Source organism: Pipistrellus kuhlii, unplaced genomic scaffold, assembly GCF_014108245.1.
Source record: "Pipistrellus kuhlii isolate mPipKuh1 unplaced genomic scaffold, mPipKuh1.p scaffold_m20_p_13, whole genome shotgun sequence".
Classification (NCBI taxonomy): Eukaryota; Metazoa; Chordata; class Mammalia; order Chiroptera; family Vespertilionidae; genus Pipistrellus; species Pipistrellus kuhlii.
The window spans coordinates 15,534,600-15,553,991 of record NW_023425438.1 but is presented as its reverse complement, the minus strand read 5'-3'; the positions used below and the strand labels follow the sequence as shown (position 1 = coordinate 15,553,991).

Genomic DNA, 19,392 nt, shown 5'->3' with positions numbered 1-19,392 from the left:
GTTGGAGCCCATGCAGGAGGCAACCAATTTCTGTTTAATGGTGTTACTGATACAGAACAAACCCATATTGGGTTTCAAACAACTTAAAATTAGACTTTGAAATACGTTATTGATATGTTATCTTTTCTCAGTCACAGATTATTTTCCACATCTATATTCAATCATTAGCTAAGTACATTTTTTTATAGTTAGGATGATAGTCTCAATCTGTTTTTATTTTCAAAATTAGCATGATATAGTCCTAGAAATTTAGATCATTGGTCATCTGGTTTTAAGAAACAAAGAGCCATTCAAGTTAACTCAAGAAAAGAGAGGCTATTGTGAGAGACACGTGTGCGGTGGAACTGGAAAGTTGTCAGGACCTCAGGGCAGCTTTGGAAGTCTGTCCCTTCCTCAGGGGTCTCTGTTATTCTCTCTGCGTGTGTTGTGTTCTCTGCTCTCATTGACTGCCTTCTCAATCTTATCTTTCCTGGTTCTTCAAAACTTCCCTTTGCCCAAGGTCCTGCTAGCTGAGGCACTGGCACAGTTTTAGGGCATCATTTTCTCATTGGGTTACATTGTATGACGGCACTATTTCCCAGACTTTCCAAGTTCAGACTCTTTGAACCTTTATGTCTAGTGCAATTGTTCACCAGCCACACATGACTATGACGTCAGGAATAAAATAATGTATAGGATCTGTATGCTGGTAATTGTGAAACCCCAATGAAATCTTTCATTGAAAAGAAAATCTGAATAGAAAGTACTACTTTGCTTGAAGGCTCTATAAGCAAAGATATCAGTTCTCCCCAAATTGTATCTACTGATTTAATGCAATTCCAGTCAGAATCTCAGCAAGTTTTTTAAAACAAAGTTTTACTGGACTGTGCTGCTTTACAGCAGGGTTCTGTTTTCCCGGTTAAAGGGCTAGAAAGTAAATACTTCCGATTTTGTGGGCCATTTGCTCTCTCTCAGCTATTCAGTTCCACCATTGTATTGTAAAAGCAGCCATGGCCCTAATCCTTAAATGAATGTGGCTGTATTCCAATAAAACCGCATTGATAGAAACAGTCATGTCTGCCGATCCCTGTTTTTGAGATTTGATAGGTCTGTTTCTTCTTTTCACATCAGCTCAGAGTTTCTTGGTAGAGTGACCTTATAATGTACCATAGTAAATAAAATTTCAATTGTAAATTTGACAGTGAAAGTGGCCACTATTAATAGACAGAAACTGGGACTGTCTTGGCCAAACCAGGGGTATATGTCCCCCTGGCTATCAGTCTTCCTGTGAATGGATTGCCCTGGTGGTAGGCTTACTAGTACTCTACCTGGTCCACGGAACGGTGGAAAAGCAAACAAAACCATTTCTTCAGCAGCGGCTGTGGATTAGCCATGTCCCTCTGAAAGGTAGTATTTATATGAAAGACACCCTGAAGTTTGGCCCGCCCAGTATTCTCAAAATAGCCTGTCTTCTGTCCCTGGGCCTTGCTCATGCTTTTCTTTCTATGCCCTCTTCCCCATCCCTCTTATGTGTTTGTTCTAATCCAGCCCATCTTTCAAACCTCTGTTTGAACGGTATCTCCTTCATAAAACCATCCCTGTAATACCCCTTTCAGACTTAGAAGTTGGTATTTATATTTCATAAAACTCAAAGGGCTCAGTGCCTTAGACAAGATCCCAAAATCTGGCTGAACATCAGAAGTGTCTTGATAGCTTTAAGTACAGATTTCTGGTGCGATGAAAACATTCTAAGTATTAGATAGTAGTGATAGTTACATGACTGTGAATATACTAAAAACCTCTAGATTGTACATAATAAAAGAGTGAACTTTATGATATGTGAATTATCCTATATAACAAAAGGATAATATGCAAATCGACCGAACAGTGGAACGACTGGTTGCTATGACGCGTACTGACCACCAGCTGGAAGACACTCAGTGCAGGAGCTGCCCCCTGGTGAGCAGTGCGCTCCCACGGGGAGCGCCATTCAGCCACAAGCCGGGCTGAGCACTGTGAGCGCAGCCGCAGTGGTGGGAGCTTCTCCCAGCTCTAAGGTGGTCCAACCGCGGCTGAGGCAGGTTCCTCATGAGGAGCAGCCTAAACTGCAGGCGACATCCCCTGAGGGCTCCTGGGCTGTCTGACTGCCAGAGAACGGGCCTGAGTCGGCAGGTGGACAATCCCCCAAGGGGTACCAGACTGCAAGAGGGTGCAGTCTGGGCTGAGGGACCCTACCTCCCCAAGTGCACGAATTTCCCTGCACTGGGCCCCGAGTGTCCAAATAGCGGTTTTATGAAAGTGTTAAATTTAGTGAAAAATTTAAATTCTCTGACAAGGAATTTGAATGTTTGTCTTTAAAGCATTGGTGTGTATGCCTGAAGCATTTTAAACTCAAGAACATCACTTGGAGCCCTAACGGTTTGGCTCAGTGGCTAGAGTGTTGGCCTGTGGACTCAAGGGTCCCAGGTTCGATTCCAGTCAAGGGCATGTACCTTGGTTGCGGGCACATCCCCAGTAGGGGGTGTGCAGGAGGCAGCTGATCGATGCTTCTCTCTCATCGATGATTCTAACTCTATCCCTTTCCCTTTCTCTCTGTAAAAAATCAATAAAATATATATATATTTTTTAAAAGAACATCACTTGGTGAGGAATGGTGGACCAGTCTGTGATGGTGGCAGAAGCGGTCTAGGTCCTTAAGAATATTTATCTTCAGCTTTCTGCCCTAAACAAGTCTGAAAACTTTTGTTATTGACACTGAATTAAAAAATTATAACTCTACACATGGTGATATTTTACAGATTTATCTTGCTCATGTTCTTTTTTTCTAATAAACTGCTCTAGGTGACTTTTTAAAAGACTAGTAGTTTTACAGGGTATTAGAGATAATATTTTGAAGTTTACCTCAGTGTGGCACCTTGACCATAGTAAATTTAGAGGCAGCTAACTATGATTTATTTTAGCCAGAAGAGCAAGTTTCTTGATGACTCTTGTGCTTTAAAGACCTTTCATTAATAAGCATATGGATTTTGATGTGTAAAAGGCCAAATTTGTTTTCTGAGCATTTAAATTATTCTTCCCTTCTTTTTGTGAATATTCTTATTTCTGTCAAATAAGTTACATATTGGAAAACATTTCAGAAGGCAAAGATTTTAGCTGCCTTGTTTTCTGATTGACCAGAGAACCATAATTTTAAAACTGTTGTTATCCTTTAGAAAAATTCTGGACAGATTTAAATTTTTAAAAATTCAAAAGTCAGTCTTATAGCAAATATTAACTTTAATAAACTGTCATAATTTCTTTCTGTTGTTAAATATGTGCTGGTGTTAACTATTAATAAATCCATTTTTAGAAGAGTGTAGTGTGTACAGCAACCATTTTGGACAGACACACTTTGTAACTTATGTTGTCGATAGAGAGTATGCCCTCTTGTGGTCAGTTGGGAACAAAATTTCATCTATAAAAATAATCCTAGCTTTCTATTGGTTCACATTTTCTCAGCTATTTCATAATGAAATAACTCACATTCTGAATTTTCTTTCATAAACAAAACAAATCCATGACAGGATTTTTAAATCGAGAATTAAGAATTTGAGAGAGTAGTATCTTGTCTTATTTTATTTGGACAAGTACTAAAAAAGATTGATTGAAGGACGATGTATTAATATCAGGGAGGAGCCTAATAGAGAAAAGATAATGAAGTGTAAGAAAAGGCAAGTAGTTTTGATTGAATTTAAGAAGATTTATGATTAACATTGATGTGATATACCTGAATACTTTACAGTTATACTCTGCCCCCTTTATGAAATGTTTCCAGAATAATATTCTGATTTTCTTTTTTTCTTTTTTCTCTCTCATTGCCTTTGATCATATTTTTATTCAAAATTAGCTGTCCAAAGTGACTTGACCATTGTGGAATAAACAATTTAAGTTTATGCCACGGGCTTCTTCTCTTCTGTGGTGGGTTTCTTTTCTGAGGGCTTCTTCTCAGCTACTGGTTTCTTGGTAACTGCAGCCTTTTTCCCCGCCACAGGCTGCTTCTGCTTCTTAGGGCCCACAGCCTTCTTTGCTTTCTTCCCCACCACAGGCTTCTTGCCTGGAACCCCCTTCTCATCTGACTTGGCTTCTAGCACGGCTGCTGCTTTATCCAGCCGAAGCTTGTGGTTCTTGGCCTGACGAAGAATGGTGTTCCGGCGCATGGTCTTTGCGTATGGGTTCAGCTTCAACATGATTCTCAGGTTCTTCAGTGGATTCTTCCTCAGGACTCTGCAGTGAATCTTTTCGCGTGGTGCACGCAGGGCTCTTTGGATCTCCGGGCTTTTCCAGATTCTGCTCAGGTCTGTACTGAGCATCCTGTGCATGGGAAGGCTGTAGTTACTCTTGAGGGAGGCAGCTCTACGCGAAGGGCCATACAGCTCATCTAACTTGCGGAAAGCACCTTCAGTCCAAATGCAGAAGCGGCCCACATGCCCTCCAGGTGCAAGTTTCAGAATGTTCAGTTTGCTTACGTTAAGCAGAGTAATTCCAGGGATGTTCCTGAAGGCTTTGATGATACCGTCGTCCTCATTATAGATGATACAAGGCCCCCTGCGCTGGATACGACGGCGGTTTCTCATTTTGCCCTTGGCAGCCCTCATTCGCTGAGAGGCATGGACCTTTTTTATATCATTCCAGGCCTTAAGTTTCTTAAGAAGCAAAACAGCCTCCTTGGTTTTCTTGTAGCCTTCAACTTTATCTTCAACCACCAAAGGAAGTTCAGGAACTTCCTCAGTACGGTGACCTTTAGACATGACCAGCGCTGGTAAGGCTGAGGCGGCGAGGGCAGAGCAGATGGCATATCGTTTCTGTGTTGTGTTTACTCTGCGGTGCCAACGGCGCCAGGTTTTGGTTGGTGCAAACATGCGGCCCCCACGACACATATTTCCAAAAGCACCCTGGCCAGAACGATGAGTTCCACCACCTCGGACTCTGGGAATTCGAGCCACAGCTCTGCCAGTACCCCAGGACTCGGCACTGGTTTGATGACCTGCTAATTCACTGACAGCATAGGGTTGTCTATTGTTTTTGCGCAAGTTGGTGTGAACGAAGTTCACAATATCTGGTCGAATGAGAGCCTTGAACACAGCAGGCAAAGTGACATTTTTGCCAGATGTTTCCCCCTTTTCAGAGTACACAGATATCAGTGGACGAGCACACGCCATGGCGGAGAGAGGAGAGGGCCACGCTCCTTTCTACCCGGCGGCTCCCACAGGAAAAGCTCGGATTTTCTTTTTTATTGGTGTGTGTGTGTGTGTGTGTGTGTGTGTGTGTGTGTGCGCGCGCGCGCGCACGAGTGTGTATGTATATCTTCTCATCCTAAGGAAGGCAAAAAATACTTATCTAGCACTATCTATTTGAAATGTCTATCTCATTTAATGGAAATTAAATTTACTTTGAAATAACAGTTCATATCTGCTTTGCACTGCCTGTCATAAGCTGGCATCATAAGTGTTTATTAATCATGGGAATTTAAGGAATTAATTTTCCCTGCAAATTTTATTTTAATTTTCTTCTTAATTTGTGTAGGAGATCTTTTAGTATCTTTGTTCTTTTCTGAGTTAAAAGGTTAAATTTCACATTTCAGCAATGGCTGTGTCCCATATCCAGCTGCCTTTCGATATCCTTGGCTGATATTTCTGATGCTTCAGTATTCTTAGCATTCACTGTTGGTGCTATTATCATCCCTTGTGAGTGACCCACTGTTCTTCACCAATTTATTAATTATGAGTGCTTCAACTCAGAATAATTCTGGTCACATGAATGGATCTTTCTGTGATCAGAGAATTACATGTATTGGTCTTCATTGGTTGATATGAAAATTAATTTATTAAGTTTTAGTTTATAGTTCAAATATTGTACATTACCATAGTTTAAAAGTTCTTACACAATTAAAGAACATTTTAAATTGTCAAAGAATTGCTGCCATTTAATACAACTTGAAAGACAGTTTCTGTCTGTAATTTTTAAAGTGGTTTTTAATATGTGGCTTATAAAAATACATTTGGTTTGCATTGAACCGCAGTGATTTGATTGTGCCATCAGGCGTGTTTAAACAGATACACAAGGGCTGTTTTCATGGTTATATAATTATGTTAGCTCTTCATATTCCAAGGTTTTTAAATTAACAAGTTTAAAAATAGTTAATAAATGCAAAATGTTAACCAGGCTGAAGGAATGGAGATAGAGTGTAATGCTTTAAAGCTCAGACTCCGGAGTCAGGCTGCCTGCCTGGGCCGGGGACCCAGCTGCCATGGCCTTGGCAAGTTCCTTAACTTCTCCGTGCTTCCGTCTTCACATGCATCACGGGAATAAGAGTAGTACCTATTTCATAAGATTGTTTTGAGGATTAAATGAATTAATGTAAAAACACTTAGAATACTGCCTGGCACATAATAAGGCTTATGTGTATCTTAGCTATTATTATTGTTATTGTAAAATGTATGCTTAAATTAATAATGAAATGCATTGTAAAGTATATAGTGTTTGTTTTGTAAATGTAAATCACCTTTGAGTTACTGTTTTAAAAATATTTCCATGTACTTGAAAATAAACAGCTAATGATATCTTATAAAATTTTTAATGAAAGCTTTTTTCCACAATTATCTTTTCTTTTCTTTTTTTTTCTTAGGCACGGAATGTTAACACCGGTGAATTGGCAGCAATTAAAGTAATAAAGTTGGAACCAGGTAAATTAATTGAAATTTGATGTTTCTTATTGCTGTATGCAACTAGATGTCTTTTAAGGCTTATTTTAATGATGTTTCATTAGCGTTCTGTTATTGTTCCCAGTATTTTCTGGGAAACAGAAATGGTATCTGCTCTTTCCTACACCTCTTTGAGACTTGAAGACGTCTTGTTCAACCTGTCCCTAAAAAATAATTAATAATTGGGGGAAAGGGGAAACTCCTTAAGAGACTCTGTTCCTTCTGAACTCAGTTGAGCAAACTTGTCAATGATTGACAGTGGTGTGCTCCCGGTGAACTGTCCTGCAGGGAGCGGGCAGTGGGGCAGTGGAAAGAGGTGAGCTGAGATTTGGGTGGTTGTAGTCCAGTTCTTTGTGTCCCACACTCTTCTCTGTGAACTTGGGCAAGTAATGTCACTTCTTGAGTCTCACTTTTCTCAATAGACCTAGCTCTCACCTTTTGTCTTAGAAGTTACTTTCCAACTTTATTGTGAAGTCTCTAGGACTACTCCATGTTTTTTGTCAGTTTCAACTCTATTCTGCCCCTGAATAGCTTTCTGAGCTAACTATACACTATTGTTTATCCACTCTTAAAAACCCCATTTCTCCTTCTCTTTCCTGTCATCAGCAAGTAATTGTGTTAGTGTCACAATTGAGTTCAAGAGCAACGACGCTGCCTTTCTGATGGCTTCTTCCACTACAAACTGATCATATGAATTTATTGGTAAACTAGGTGTTAGCTTCAGTGTAACAGAAATCCACTCAAAATATTTTTGAAGGGAGGAGGACTTCTTTTGTCAGAAGGCCAGGTCATAAAATACCTTAGGCTTTGTGGACCACCCTTGGTCTCTGTGTATAGTTCTCCTCTCCTGCCTCTCTCCCTGTTAAAGTGGAAAAACACTCTCAGCAAAGCACGCCACCTGCTGCTGCTGTATTTTGCTCACCCCTGATTTAAATTAACAGTACACCTTTTAGAAGTGCCATTAAGATAAAATTGGAAGGATAGATCAAACCACACAAATATAATGAATTAAAAAATGCTTTTTCAGTTAATACGTATTTACAGATTTTATATAGTCTAATTTTATTCTAACATCACAAAGTAGTTTTTTTCTTTTCTCTGAGTCCCCTACGCTTCAGTTTATTATAAGGAATTTAATGGGATAGTTGAAATTGGTGAAATCTTGGATTTAAAAAATTAAAAATTTGGCATTTGAATCAGGGCCTTCATTTTTAGTTATTAGTAAACAGTTACTTGATGGGAATAGTCTGTAATCAGAAGTAGTCTGTACATACATCATCCTTCAAATCAGTTTAGTACAGTGGTTCTCAACCTTCCTAATGCCACCCACCCTTTAATACAGTTCCTCATGTTGTGGTGACCCTCAACCATAAAATTATTTTTGTTGCTACTTCATAACTGTAATTTTGCTACTGTTAATGAATTATAATGTAAATATCTGTGTTTTCTGATGGCTTAGGCGACCCTGCTAGCGGTCGCGACCCACAGGTTGAGAACCGCTAGCAGGGTCACCTAATACCACATGCCAGGCCCTGTTCTAAGTGCTTTACATTTGTTGACTCATTTGATCCTTGCAGTATTCTCTTTTTTAAAATAAGGAAACAAAGCACTGAATGTGCCAGTTTCTTGCCCTAATTAGTGTCAAGCGGAGATTTGAACCCCGGCAATATAGCCTACTCTTTCACCACTCTCAGAAGTTGGTAGCGGTGTGGGAACTGTATTATCAGGTTTAGTTGGATGTTTACTTAATTACACACACACACACACACACACACACACACACACACACACAGTTTCCTAGAACTACTGTAGTATATGAAAAACCTTTATAGAGGTAGTGCCACCTCTTAACAAGCTAAGTGAGTTTTATTCACATTTAATGAGTACTAAATGAATTTCTTGGGGTAAGATTAAGTATTTCTTCAAAACCAGTATATTTGCTCAAGTTGGACATCTTTTGTGGCAAAATTGATGCATAATAAACAAACCAGAAGATAAACCAGCAAATAAACATCTTTATGAAGAGTATAATGTAATCAGTTTAATTAGCAAGCTGTTCTTCACATTCTGCAGTCCAGTGGAGATAGTAATCTCAAGTAGCTAATGGAGAGAGTGAAAAGCTGCCTGGCCATGTATCAGTCTGGAGTGTCGGACAGATAAAGTCTCACAAACAGCATTTCTCCCAAGAATGGTGCAGCTGGCAAGTGTCCTACCAACTCCTGTCTTTGAGTGACTGTGGCTTGCTTACTCTCTGAGAAACTTTGTTCTAGAAAATCGTAGACTACCAGAAACGTGGCTGTGTGTAATTATATCAGCAAGAATCAGACTTCCCCCTCTTCCTTGTCATTTTTTACATAGAGAGGTCCTCTTGATTTACAGCCCAGATGCACAGCTTCAGATAGGGGTTTCTGGACACAGCGCCTACACCTGTCTTCACTTTCCTGTTCCTGAGGAAAGAGGACCTGGGCTTCACTTTAGGCAGTCTAGTCCTAAAGTAGTCTTTTGCTCTAACCCTACTAAGAGGCTGCTTCGCTTTTTTGTCACCTAAACCCCACTCTTCCCGGAATCTTACTTGTATAACTCTTACAAATTTTGTTTTGTGAGCTGGCTAGAAGTTTCTCTGGTGTGTGGTCTTTCTCATTGCATTGGGTCAGTGAACCTCATTTTATCAGATTACAGATTTGATCTTGTGGTCTTCAAGCTGTTTAGACCAGAACCCTGCCAACTCTGGAGACTTACTTTAAGGGAAAATTAAAGATGGAGAGAACTTGCTAATAGAATAGAACTCACATCTGTGTACTCTCAGGCCTCACTTTCAGGTTCTTACAAGGGATTATAATTCTCTATATTATAAATCTCTTCAGTCTTTTTTTTTCTTTTTTCTTATTCCTACATTTTAAAGTCGGAATTGTAGAGACTTAAGAAACTTTAGGTCATTTATCTAGATGGTTGTCAGATGTTTTACAGCTTTCAAAACGTTTGTCATAGAAAATAATGGTGGCTGGGAGCTATTGTGGACATTCTCTTAAGCCTAACACTCACGTTTCATATTGCAGAAAAGGAGACACAGTATTTATAATTTGCCCAAAGACTCACATTTTTTTTTTTTTAATCTGATTCCTCTGATTCCTGGCCCATAGTTCTTTACTATAGTTTTTACCCTAAAATTTTGATAATTAGATTGCTTATTATTACCCAGTTGCAGTATTAGTTATTAAAGGTAGAATATAGCCAAAACCGGTTTGGCTCAGTGGATAGAATGTCGGCCTGCAGACTGAAAGGTCTTGGGTTTGATTCCGGTCAAGGGCATATACCTTGGCTGCGGGCACATCCCCAGTAGGGGGTGTGCAGGAGGCAGCTAATCGATGTTTCTCTCTCATCGATGTTTCTCTCTATCCCTCTCTCTTCCTCTCTGTAAAAAAACCAATAAAATATATTTTTAAAGGTAGAATATAAACCCGATAACTGATTAAGTAACAACTTGTCAGAGAAACTCATTCCTTTTCAAACAATGAAAACACCTACATCTATCTTAACTTCTCAGTTCCTGAGGAAAGAGGACCTTGGCTTCACTTTTGAAGTAGAATCCTTTAGGACTAGACTCTGCTTTGTTCTAACCCTGCTTCATTTAAATGTATTGAGATTAACCAGAAGGAAATTCATAGCAAGAGGGATGTCCCAATGGAGAGGGTGCAGGCTGGGCTGAGGGAAACCAACCCCCCTCCATGCACTAATTTCGTGCGCCAGGCCGCTAGTATTTTATAAATCTTCTTTCCTTCTTTGCAAATCTTTTCACATTAGTTTTTTGTGTCCTGAGAGGCAGGAGAGGAGCTCTCTCCCCTTTATTTTTATCTTCGAGTGGCAAGACACCAGGTAATGATTTATCCGGCTCCTTTCCTGTCTCCCTGGAGTACTTCAGTAGCTCCCTTACCACCAGTTGTTTTCTCAGTGCTGTTCTGTGTTTATTGCCGAAGAAAACTAGTGTTACATCATTTATGATCATTACTTTGCAAGGTTAATCATGGATTGCTTAGCCACACTTTACTATAATATCTGAGTCAAAACATAAAAATTAAATAAATTAAAAAAAAAATATATATATATATATACATATATATATATATATGTATATATATATGCGCCATATTATGGGCTTGAGGCTGACTATGCTGGATAAATTAGAATTTACACATTTAAAGATAATAATGCTCAAAAATAAACAAAAAACAAAGGACTTTTTAGTATATCTGCAGTTTCTTCCTCATTCCCAATTCTTTGGGTCTGTTTAGTGATTTAGCTCTATGAATATAAATGCACAAGTCAGGATAATCCCCCATCCCAAGATACTTAATTTAATCACATCTGCAAAATTCCTTTAGCCATAAAGTAGCATTCACAGGTATCAGGGATTGGGAACTAGATACTTTTGGGGTCATTATTCGGTCTACTTCACAGTTAATATTTATTGAATGCTTAATAATGTCATGCTTAAGAATTTTGCATGTATTAGTTTATATTTTTTCTCTCTGTTTACTTGGCTTATTCATTATCTGTTCTATATGTAGGCTTGCCTGTTTTTCTTAATTAGGTTTTTTTTGGGGGGGTGGGGGGGTTGCCATCTTCTGGAAGGATGTACTCTTCACTTTAATGTCTAAAAAAAATATCAGAATTGGGAATAATTTTTAGATTATGTAGTCTAATCGTTCTGTTCTATAGTATCCTATGAAGTATTCTGGAGTTGGGGGAGGGAGCTTATTAATTTATTCTTTGGAATCTTTTCCCTTGAGCTTTGAAGAAAGCTCTTTAAATCTACCATTAGACTCCTTTGTGTTATTGATATATTAAACTCTGCTTTCTCTATTCCTACCCAAATCTGCTTTTACCAGTTAACTTTAAAAATTTAGTTTCAAATTATTTCTTTGGATCCTTTCCACCCATAAAAATTTTCAATTTAATTTGGCTATTCTTGTAATCACGTGGAAATGACTTAATAGGAAAAAGACAATGCACTTTGGATCAACAACATTTAATGAGAAAGAGGTAGTTGAAGGCTTAAAGCCACTCAGAGGGTTCAGTAGAAAGCTCAAGAGTAGCACATAAGTAACTAATTACATAACTGGATGAAATTAAACTAGATGCAGACATATCTGATTTAGAGTCATCATGGAGAAGAATAATGAGGAATGGTACATTCACTCAGGCAACAGTTTTATTAATCACGTTTTAGGTGCTAGAGATACAAAGATGATTAAGGCATGCATAATCCTGTCCTAGAGGACCTAATATTGTAGTGAGGACGGAGACATGCAGGCACATTTGCAGTGTCATTAGGGCAGGGATATGTGCAAAGATAACCAGAAGTTGTGATGCTTACAGTTGCAACAGAAACCACAACTCAAGATGGCTTAAAGAATGCAGGGAACTTCTTGATTATACTAGAGGTCCAGTGCACGAACTCACGCACAAGTGGGGTCCCTCAACCTGGCCGGCATTTGAGGCTGCGGGAGGTTGGCTGGGGGGGTCAGGGAGAGGTTAGCCAGCTGCCCAGATCCAGGCTGATGGGCCCAGCCAGGGGGAGGGATCATGGGAGATTGGCCAGGCACAGGAGGTTGGCTGGCCATGGGAGGTTGACTGTGGGAGCACACTGACCACCTTGAGCATCTTCCTCCTGGTGGTCAGTGCGTGTCATAGTGACTGGTTGGTTGCTTAGGCTTTTATAGATAGGTACAGGTGTATCTAGAGGCTGCTGAAGTAGCTCAATTACATCATCATGTGCTTTCCTCAGTCTTTCTGTTTCTCTTCAGTGTTTTCTGCAGATCAACTTTATCCTAAAGCTGGTTCCCTTTGAGGTTGTGCCCTGACTGCTAAACTCTCAGGGCTACTCATGGGAAGAGAGCTGTTATCTGACCATCAAACTAAAGTCCTAGAGTTCACTCTGACTAGGACAACTTTGATCTCCTGTAACTCTTTCACAAAATTGGGAGAAAGTATTGTTAAGAGGCAGGTGAGAAAGCAAAATTTAGAATTTTCCAAAAAAATTTAATATAATCCTGAAAACTTGATATTAGTCTCATTTTGGCTTTATTATTTTTAACTTAGATTTCTTTTAATGTATTGAAAATATAGGGATTCTTCCTGGTGGCAATTGAACTCATAAGAGGAGTTCAGTCCAGTGATTTTTCTTCTGAAATTTTGGAGGCATAAAAATTTCCTATTCTCCCTTTGGAGGTCTTCGGTTTTGTGTACTCTTCATTGCAGAGATTAAGAACCTGACGTACAGTCTGTTCTCCGTTACTCCTTTCCTTGTAACACGGCGGTGAGGTGGGTTGAAATGGGGTCCAGTGGTTCATGGTTGGGCTACTTCAATACCCGTGTTACGTTTACAATAGGAAAAGACCAGGGCCGGAAATGTCAGGGCTTGCCCTAGCAACCTCATACTTATACAATTTGAAGGACACTTTGTGAGAGGGCAGGACAAGGTTAACTCCTGACTCTATCTTGTGCTGCATCCTCCATTTTTGTATAACTATGTCACTATGTAACTGAACCCTAGCCCTCAGCCAACCAATTGGGGTCAGCCAAAGCAGTGACCTCACCACCTCTATAAATCTTTTGTTCTAGAGAAACCCGCCCTCTTCCTCCACCTTGCCACTGCGTCGGTATGTGGGGGGTGAGCCGGGCTAGCCTGAAATAAAAAGACTTGCTTTTGCATCAGTCTTGGCTCCCTGGTGGTCTTTGGGGATCACAAAATCTGGGCATAACACCTTGGAAGACTTCTGTTTTTTACTTTGCCTAATATACAACCAATCAGGCTCTTCCAGCATCTCATACTTTAAAAACTGGAACAGGGATGCAAAGCTACTTTAACTTAACTGTAAGCACCTCCGTTTGTTCTCTTTTCGCATGGCCTCTGGCTCACCACATTTGCATTCCCTGCAGTTCTTTTTCTCTCTATGACAAGTGTTCATTCAGGAGCCACGGCATGTGACCCGGCTATAGCATTGCCATATCTTATTTTGAAGAATTTGGGCAGGAGGGAGTCGGAGAAGGGAGATTATTTGCTAATAGTCTGACCAGCTCAGCCCAGTTGGAACAAGGCTTTGGAATACAGGCTAAGCCTGGGTTTGCAGGCCAGGTGATAACTCAGTACTGCTAGAGTGCAGGCCTCTTGGCCCCCAGGAGCCTGTGGAGGCACATTTGACACTCTGAGTGTATTGGGTTCCTGTATTAGGGTTCGTGAATTACCAGTAAGCATTTGCTATTGTTATTATTATGCCTTAGAAATAATCATCAGATAATTCACTAGAAGATATACATTACTTTTTCCGTTTTACCAAATAACAATGTGATTTGAGCACAAAGAATTCATCCTTTTTGAAGCTAGGGCAGGAACCCTCATACACCAAGAGTCAAATGTTCTTCATGGGGCCAAGAGGCCTACACTCTAGCAATACTGGGTTACCAGATAGCCCACAAAGGCAGGTATTTTTATCACCACTTTATAGAGGAAGAAATTGGCACAGGGAGGTCAGATAACCTGTCCAAATCACACAGCTTAGTAAAGGACCTAATTGCCCTAACAGGTTTGGCTCAGTGGATAGAGCGTTGGCCTGCGGACTGAAGGGTCCTGGGTTCGATTCCAGTCAAGGGCATGTACCTTGGTTGCGGGCACATCCCCAGTGGGGAGTGTGCAGGAGGCGGCTGATCGATGTTTCTTTCTCATCGATGTTTCCAACTCTTTATCCCTCTCCCTTCCTCTCGGTAAAAAACAAAACAAAACATAGTTGGGATTTGAGTCCAGAAAGTCTGGGACCAGAGTGTGTGCTTTTAGTCACTGTATTTTACTTTCTGTCAGACAAAGACTGAAATTGTCATTAAAAGCATTATCAATAACATTAATAATGTTTTGAAATACGTGAACATTTTGGAACTTATTTAACCTATTAAATATTCAACATGCCTTTTTTTAATTGTAGGTGAAGACTTTGCAGTTGTGCAGCAAGAAATTATTATGATGAAAGACTGTAAACACCCAAATATTGTTGCTTATTTTGGAAGCTATCTCAGGTACATTGTCTCCTTTTTGAAAAACAATCATGATTCCAGCACCTAATATATTTAACAAAATAAAATTAGCTCTAGTCCATGTTTTGTACTTTTTCCCCCCATGCTTTGAAGATAGGATTATATTAATGGAATTTTTATTTACAATGTTTATGCTAATTCTGTAACTAATATGAGAGTCTGCAATTGTCTGTTGTACTCTTGGGAATTCTGGATGTGGTTTCAGTGAGGAAGCTGGCAGAAAAAAACTTACTTTCACGGTTAGTCTTCCTGTAATGGAATAGAGCTCCAAATACGCCATTGTGTTGCCCCTTTCTTCGAGTCGTGGGTGAATTTAGAAAGTCAGGATCATTTCTTCCTGTTATGTTTTTATTAGAAACTCTTCTTCTTTTGTGCTTTTAGCCTCAGAGTATTGCATCATCTGTTTCCTTCATTTTTGTCCAAAGGACTAGGAACTATAATTATTTCATTGACTTCTTATTTTTCTAGGTCTTGGAATGAATTTAGAAAGACTGAAATTGCCACCTTATTTTAAAAAATATATATTTTTTATTGATTTATTTTTTTACAGAGAGGAAGGGAGAGGGATAGAGAATTAGAAACATCGATGAGAGAGAAATATCAATCAGCTGCCTCCTGCACACTCCCTACTGGGGATGTGCCTGCAACCAAAGTACATGCCCTTGACCGGAATCAAACCTGGGACCCTTCAGTCCTCAGACCGACACTCTATCCGCTGAGCCAAACTGATTAGGGCTGCCATCTTATTTTGATTTAGCAGGACCAGGCCGGGTTCCCCAGGTCATATTCCAGAGGGGTTGGCCTCAGGGTCAAATCTCATTTTTCCATTCATTTCTGTATGCAGCTGAGTTCAATACTGCGATCCGGTTTATAAGGTTCCTTCCAAAGGGAGCATCAGAGAATGTTTTCTTGTGTATTTAAAAAACTATCCAGTTTTGTTTTGATATATTATACGATGTGTAAGGATGTAAGTTCTTGCAGCTCCCATTCTCATGACCCATGTACAAAACTCTGCACGTAGAAGACATTGGGCAATTCTTGTCCTCTCTTCTTTCCAGCTGTGGCAAGCCCTGGGGACCAGCTTGTCTTGGTTCTAAGCACTCCAGGGCAGCTTTGACTGCCCCACCTTCATTAAGGTTAAGGGGGGGGGGGGGAGTAAATGGAGACTGTAGTTCACGTAGGGATAGGTTCTACCCCCCAGGTCAATGACTGTTAGACGTTTTAAATGGGTTCTTCAATAGGCAATTTAAAATTACTTTATAGTGAGTGGTTCAAATAGTAACCGGGCACAGTTTCTGCATGAATTTTTATTTTATGAAACAAACCCAGTTCAGGTAGTTACTATACTATACTAGCACAAACAAAAAACTCTTCAGATAGTTAAGTTCATGAGACAAATAATTGATTGCTTAAATATATTAAAATCACCACATGAAACATTTTGTTTTACTGTTACTGTTTCTGACAGAATGACCTACCTAAATTCAATTGGGAGACATTTTAGAAAGTTCTCCCTCCCTCGCTTCCCCCCACCCCACCCCCACCCCAACCTCCCAACCACTTAAAAATTAAAAAAAGAAAAGAAAGAAAGAAAATTTAGTTCCTGGACTGTATAAAATCAGACAGCAGGCTAGCTTTGGCCCATTGGCCATAGTTTGCTGACCCCTTTTCTAACCTGTTTATTCTTTCTGCCACTCATTTGTTCACGTATGGAACAAATATTCATTTGCCAGATTCTGTGCTTTGTGAGTGCATTGATGAGAGAGACAGACATATTATTAAGGCAGAGACTTTCTTCTGCATTAAACTCAGCTTGCTGAGTTCAGAGACTTTCTATTCCGTCTCTGCCCCAAGAATAATGCATTTCTTGCCGAAACTGATTTGGCTCAGTGGATAGAGCGTCAGCCTGCAGACTGAAAGGTCCCGGGTTCGATTCTGGTCAAGGGCATGTACCTTGGTTGTGGGCAAATCCCAGTAGGGGGTGTGCAAGAGGCAGCTGATCGATGATTCTCTCTCATCGATGTTTCTAACTCTCTATCCCTCTCTCTTCCTCTCTGTAAAAAATCAATAAAACATATATTTTTTTAAAAAAAGAATAATGCATTTCTTCATACATTTTGTGATGAAATAATGGAGGAATGAACAAAGGGATAATCTATTAAATCTTTGCAAATGATTTCTCTAATGACTATATGATTATGTTGTCTTAGAATCTAAGTGTGAGAAATGCTATCTAAAGGTAAGTGAGTGAAAAATTTTAACATTCTTTTGGAAAGATCTTTGTTGAGTCTAGATATAAGGTTTACATTTTATCTCTTTTGTCGGTGAGAGTGTTGTGAAGGAGATTAGAGATGTATTGCCATTCTGTAATGATTCTTCCACGTAATTTTGGTGTGAACCTTCAGATTAACATTGAACTTTTATGACACTGTCATCTGGTAGTTGGGTAAACTGGGGGAGGGAAGTTTTTAACTAAAGGGAAATTTTTTTCTCGTCTGGATGGGTCATCTTTATATCCTACAATTGGTATATTTTAAGGATTAAAATCTTGGATGATTCATATATTCATAGAAATTAGGTATTTTTTTTTCTTAGCACATTGTATTTATATGGTTTTTCAAGATTATAGCAAACAACTTTAAAATATCAGGTTGCACAAATCATTTTAATCATGAAACTGTGATATATGCCTTTTTTCTGTTTATAGGCGAGATAAACTTTGGATATGCATGGAGTTTTGTGGAGGGGGCTCTTTACAGGATATTTATCATGGTAAGACCAAAGTTATATTTTATAGAGATTAAATAGAATTCCTTAATATAAGTAACTGGACTGTATTAAAACAATGTTGTTTTGAGCAAAGTATGTTTTGTCATTATGGTATTTGGATACATAAAGATACATAAAGATACTATATGGATGAAAGGAGCATTTGCTTTATAAGTTGGAAAATTATATGCAGTTGAATTATTAGCTAATTCTAGAGAAGGAATATTATATATAATTAGTTCTTGAAATTTCGAACTCAGACTTATGGAAGACATGCAAAGGTCTTGATGGCCAATACTAAGCCAAAAGAATATCGAGTTGATAAGTGGATAGTATTAATGAAAAGATGGTCGATTTTGCTCTCATGTATTCAAGAAGCAGCAATTGAATGTTGTCTTAGATGCTAGATAATGAGGAATTAAAAATTATTAGAACATTTTTATTGGGATTTCAATAAAGTAATATGTAAGAGAGACTTTTAAAGTAAAATAAACAATTTTTACTGTCTTTTTTTTTCTGTAACAGTTCTATTAATGGGTTACTGTCACAAACTGTGGAGGAGCTTTTATACTTTTGCTGGAGGTGTGCTTTTTTTTTTTTTTAATATATTTTATTGATTTTTTACAGAGAGGAAGAGAGAGGAGAGGGGTAGAGAGTTAGAAACATCGATGAGAGAGAATCATCAATCAGCTGCCTCCTGCACAACTCCTACTGGGGATGTGCCTGCAACCAAGGTACATACCCTTGACTGGAATTCTAACCTGGGACCTTTCAGTCTGCAGGCTGACTCTCTATCCACTGAGCCAAACCGGTTTCGGCTGGAGGTGTGCTTTTTGATAAATAAAATTATGTCAGTAATTCGTGATGAATGTCAATTTTCCCGAGAAAATAGTTTGAAAAAAATTTTCTCAGTTTTTCATATATAGAACTTGAGCTCATATATGTAGTTTGGGGCCGCTTATGTAATTTTAGGGGCTGATGGTAATAGAGGAAATGTTGAAAGCCTATTTGAATAGAATACTGATTTTGTTTCACTTCACTGTATCTTGGCATAAAGTCATTAGCAGAGATTTCCGATCATTGGAATTTGATTTTCAGCAGTCTCTCCCAACAAATTTCTTTACTCTAAAATGATGACTAGTGAAAAAGAAAAAACTATTGAAATATCTTCCATAGTGGATAGATGCACAAGGAGAAATATTTTTCAAATATTACCATATGATTAAGCTATATTTATTGATGCAGAAAGGAGGTCATGATAAGTGAAAAGGGCAGGATCCAGAACTGTATGTGTGATATGACTCCACTTATGCTTTTGTGTATGATGCATACATATATTATATGAAATGTCTCGGCGTAAAATTGCATGGTAATCTATAGGCCGAACTATAGGTAACAGTTAGATAAGGAAGAGGCCTATGCTTTCCAAACTTCCCTGTTGATTGAAACGTTTTATAGTGAACTTACATTAATTTTATAGCTATAAAGTTAAAATTGTTGGGGGGAAATACTGACTTTAAATGAGCCATAATACATGTAACACATAAGTTTTTAAAAAGCTTTTCCTAAAACTAGCTAAACCTCTTGCCCATGCTTTCTTTCTTATAATGTTTAAGGAATAATATTGGTTAGTGAGGTATGAAATTATAACTAATTTCAGAGACTATGTCAGGTTTTTATTCGTTATATAAACATTTATTGCACAACTTTTTCATGCTAGGCACAGTTCTGTACATGGGATACAACAATGAATCAATCAGATTATTTAAAATCCTGCCCTCATGAAGCTTACATTTTAGAGTTATTTATTAAACATTAA

The 19,392-nt window shown here is 38.8% G+C and overlaps 2 protein-coding genes and 1 long non-coding RNA gene across 15 annotated transcripts in view; 2 read left to right on the top strand and 1 right to left on the bottom strand.

Moving 5' to 3' along the window:
* Positions 1 to 19,392, top strand: part of MAP4K3 (mitogen-activated protein kinase kinase kinase kinase 3) — a 107,561-nt gene that overhangs the window by 31,052 nt on the left and 57,117 nt on the right. For 12 of the 13 annotated variants that reach the window (XR_006741403.1, XR_006741404.1, XM_045580667.1 and 9 more), the window contains exons 2-4: positions 6,644 to 6,701; positions 14,696 to 14,786; positions 17,512 to 17,576. Coding sequence is in view for 11 of the 13 variants with exons in the window: in XM_045580667.1 (XP_045436623.1) it covers positions 6,644 to 6,701; positions 14,696 to 14,786; positions 17,512 to 17,576 (214 nt within the window). In the remaining 2 variants the exon portion in view is untranslated. Of the gene's footprint in view, positions 1 to 2,741; positions 2,764 to 6,643; positions 6,702 to 14,695; positions 14,787 to 17,511; positions 17,577 to 19,392 lie in introns of those variants that run through there. The other variant, XM_045580666.1, reaches the window with a different exon arrangement.
* On the bottom strand, positions 3,829 to 5,237 carry LOC118717266 (60S ribosomal protein L4-like). Its single transcript, XM_036435108.2, has one exon. The coding sequence runs from the start codon at positions 5,175 to 5,177 to the stop codon at positions 3,909 to 3,911; it is 1,269 nt and encodes a 422-aa protein (XP_036291001.1). The 5' UTR covers positions 5,178 to 5,237; the 3' UTR covers positions 3,829 to 3,908.
* On the top strand, positions 17,589 to 18,570 carry LOC118717274. The gene is made up of 2 exons (XR_004987399.2): positions 17,589 to 18,155; positions 18,398 to 18,570. It is a non-coding gene; the product is annotated as an uncharacterized LOC118717274 (long non-coding RNA).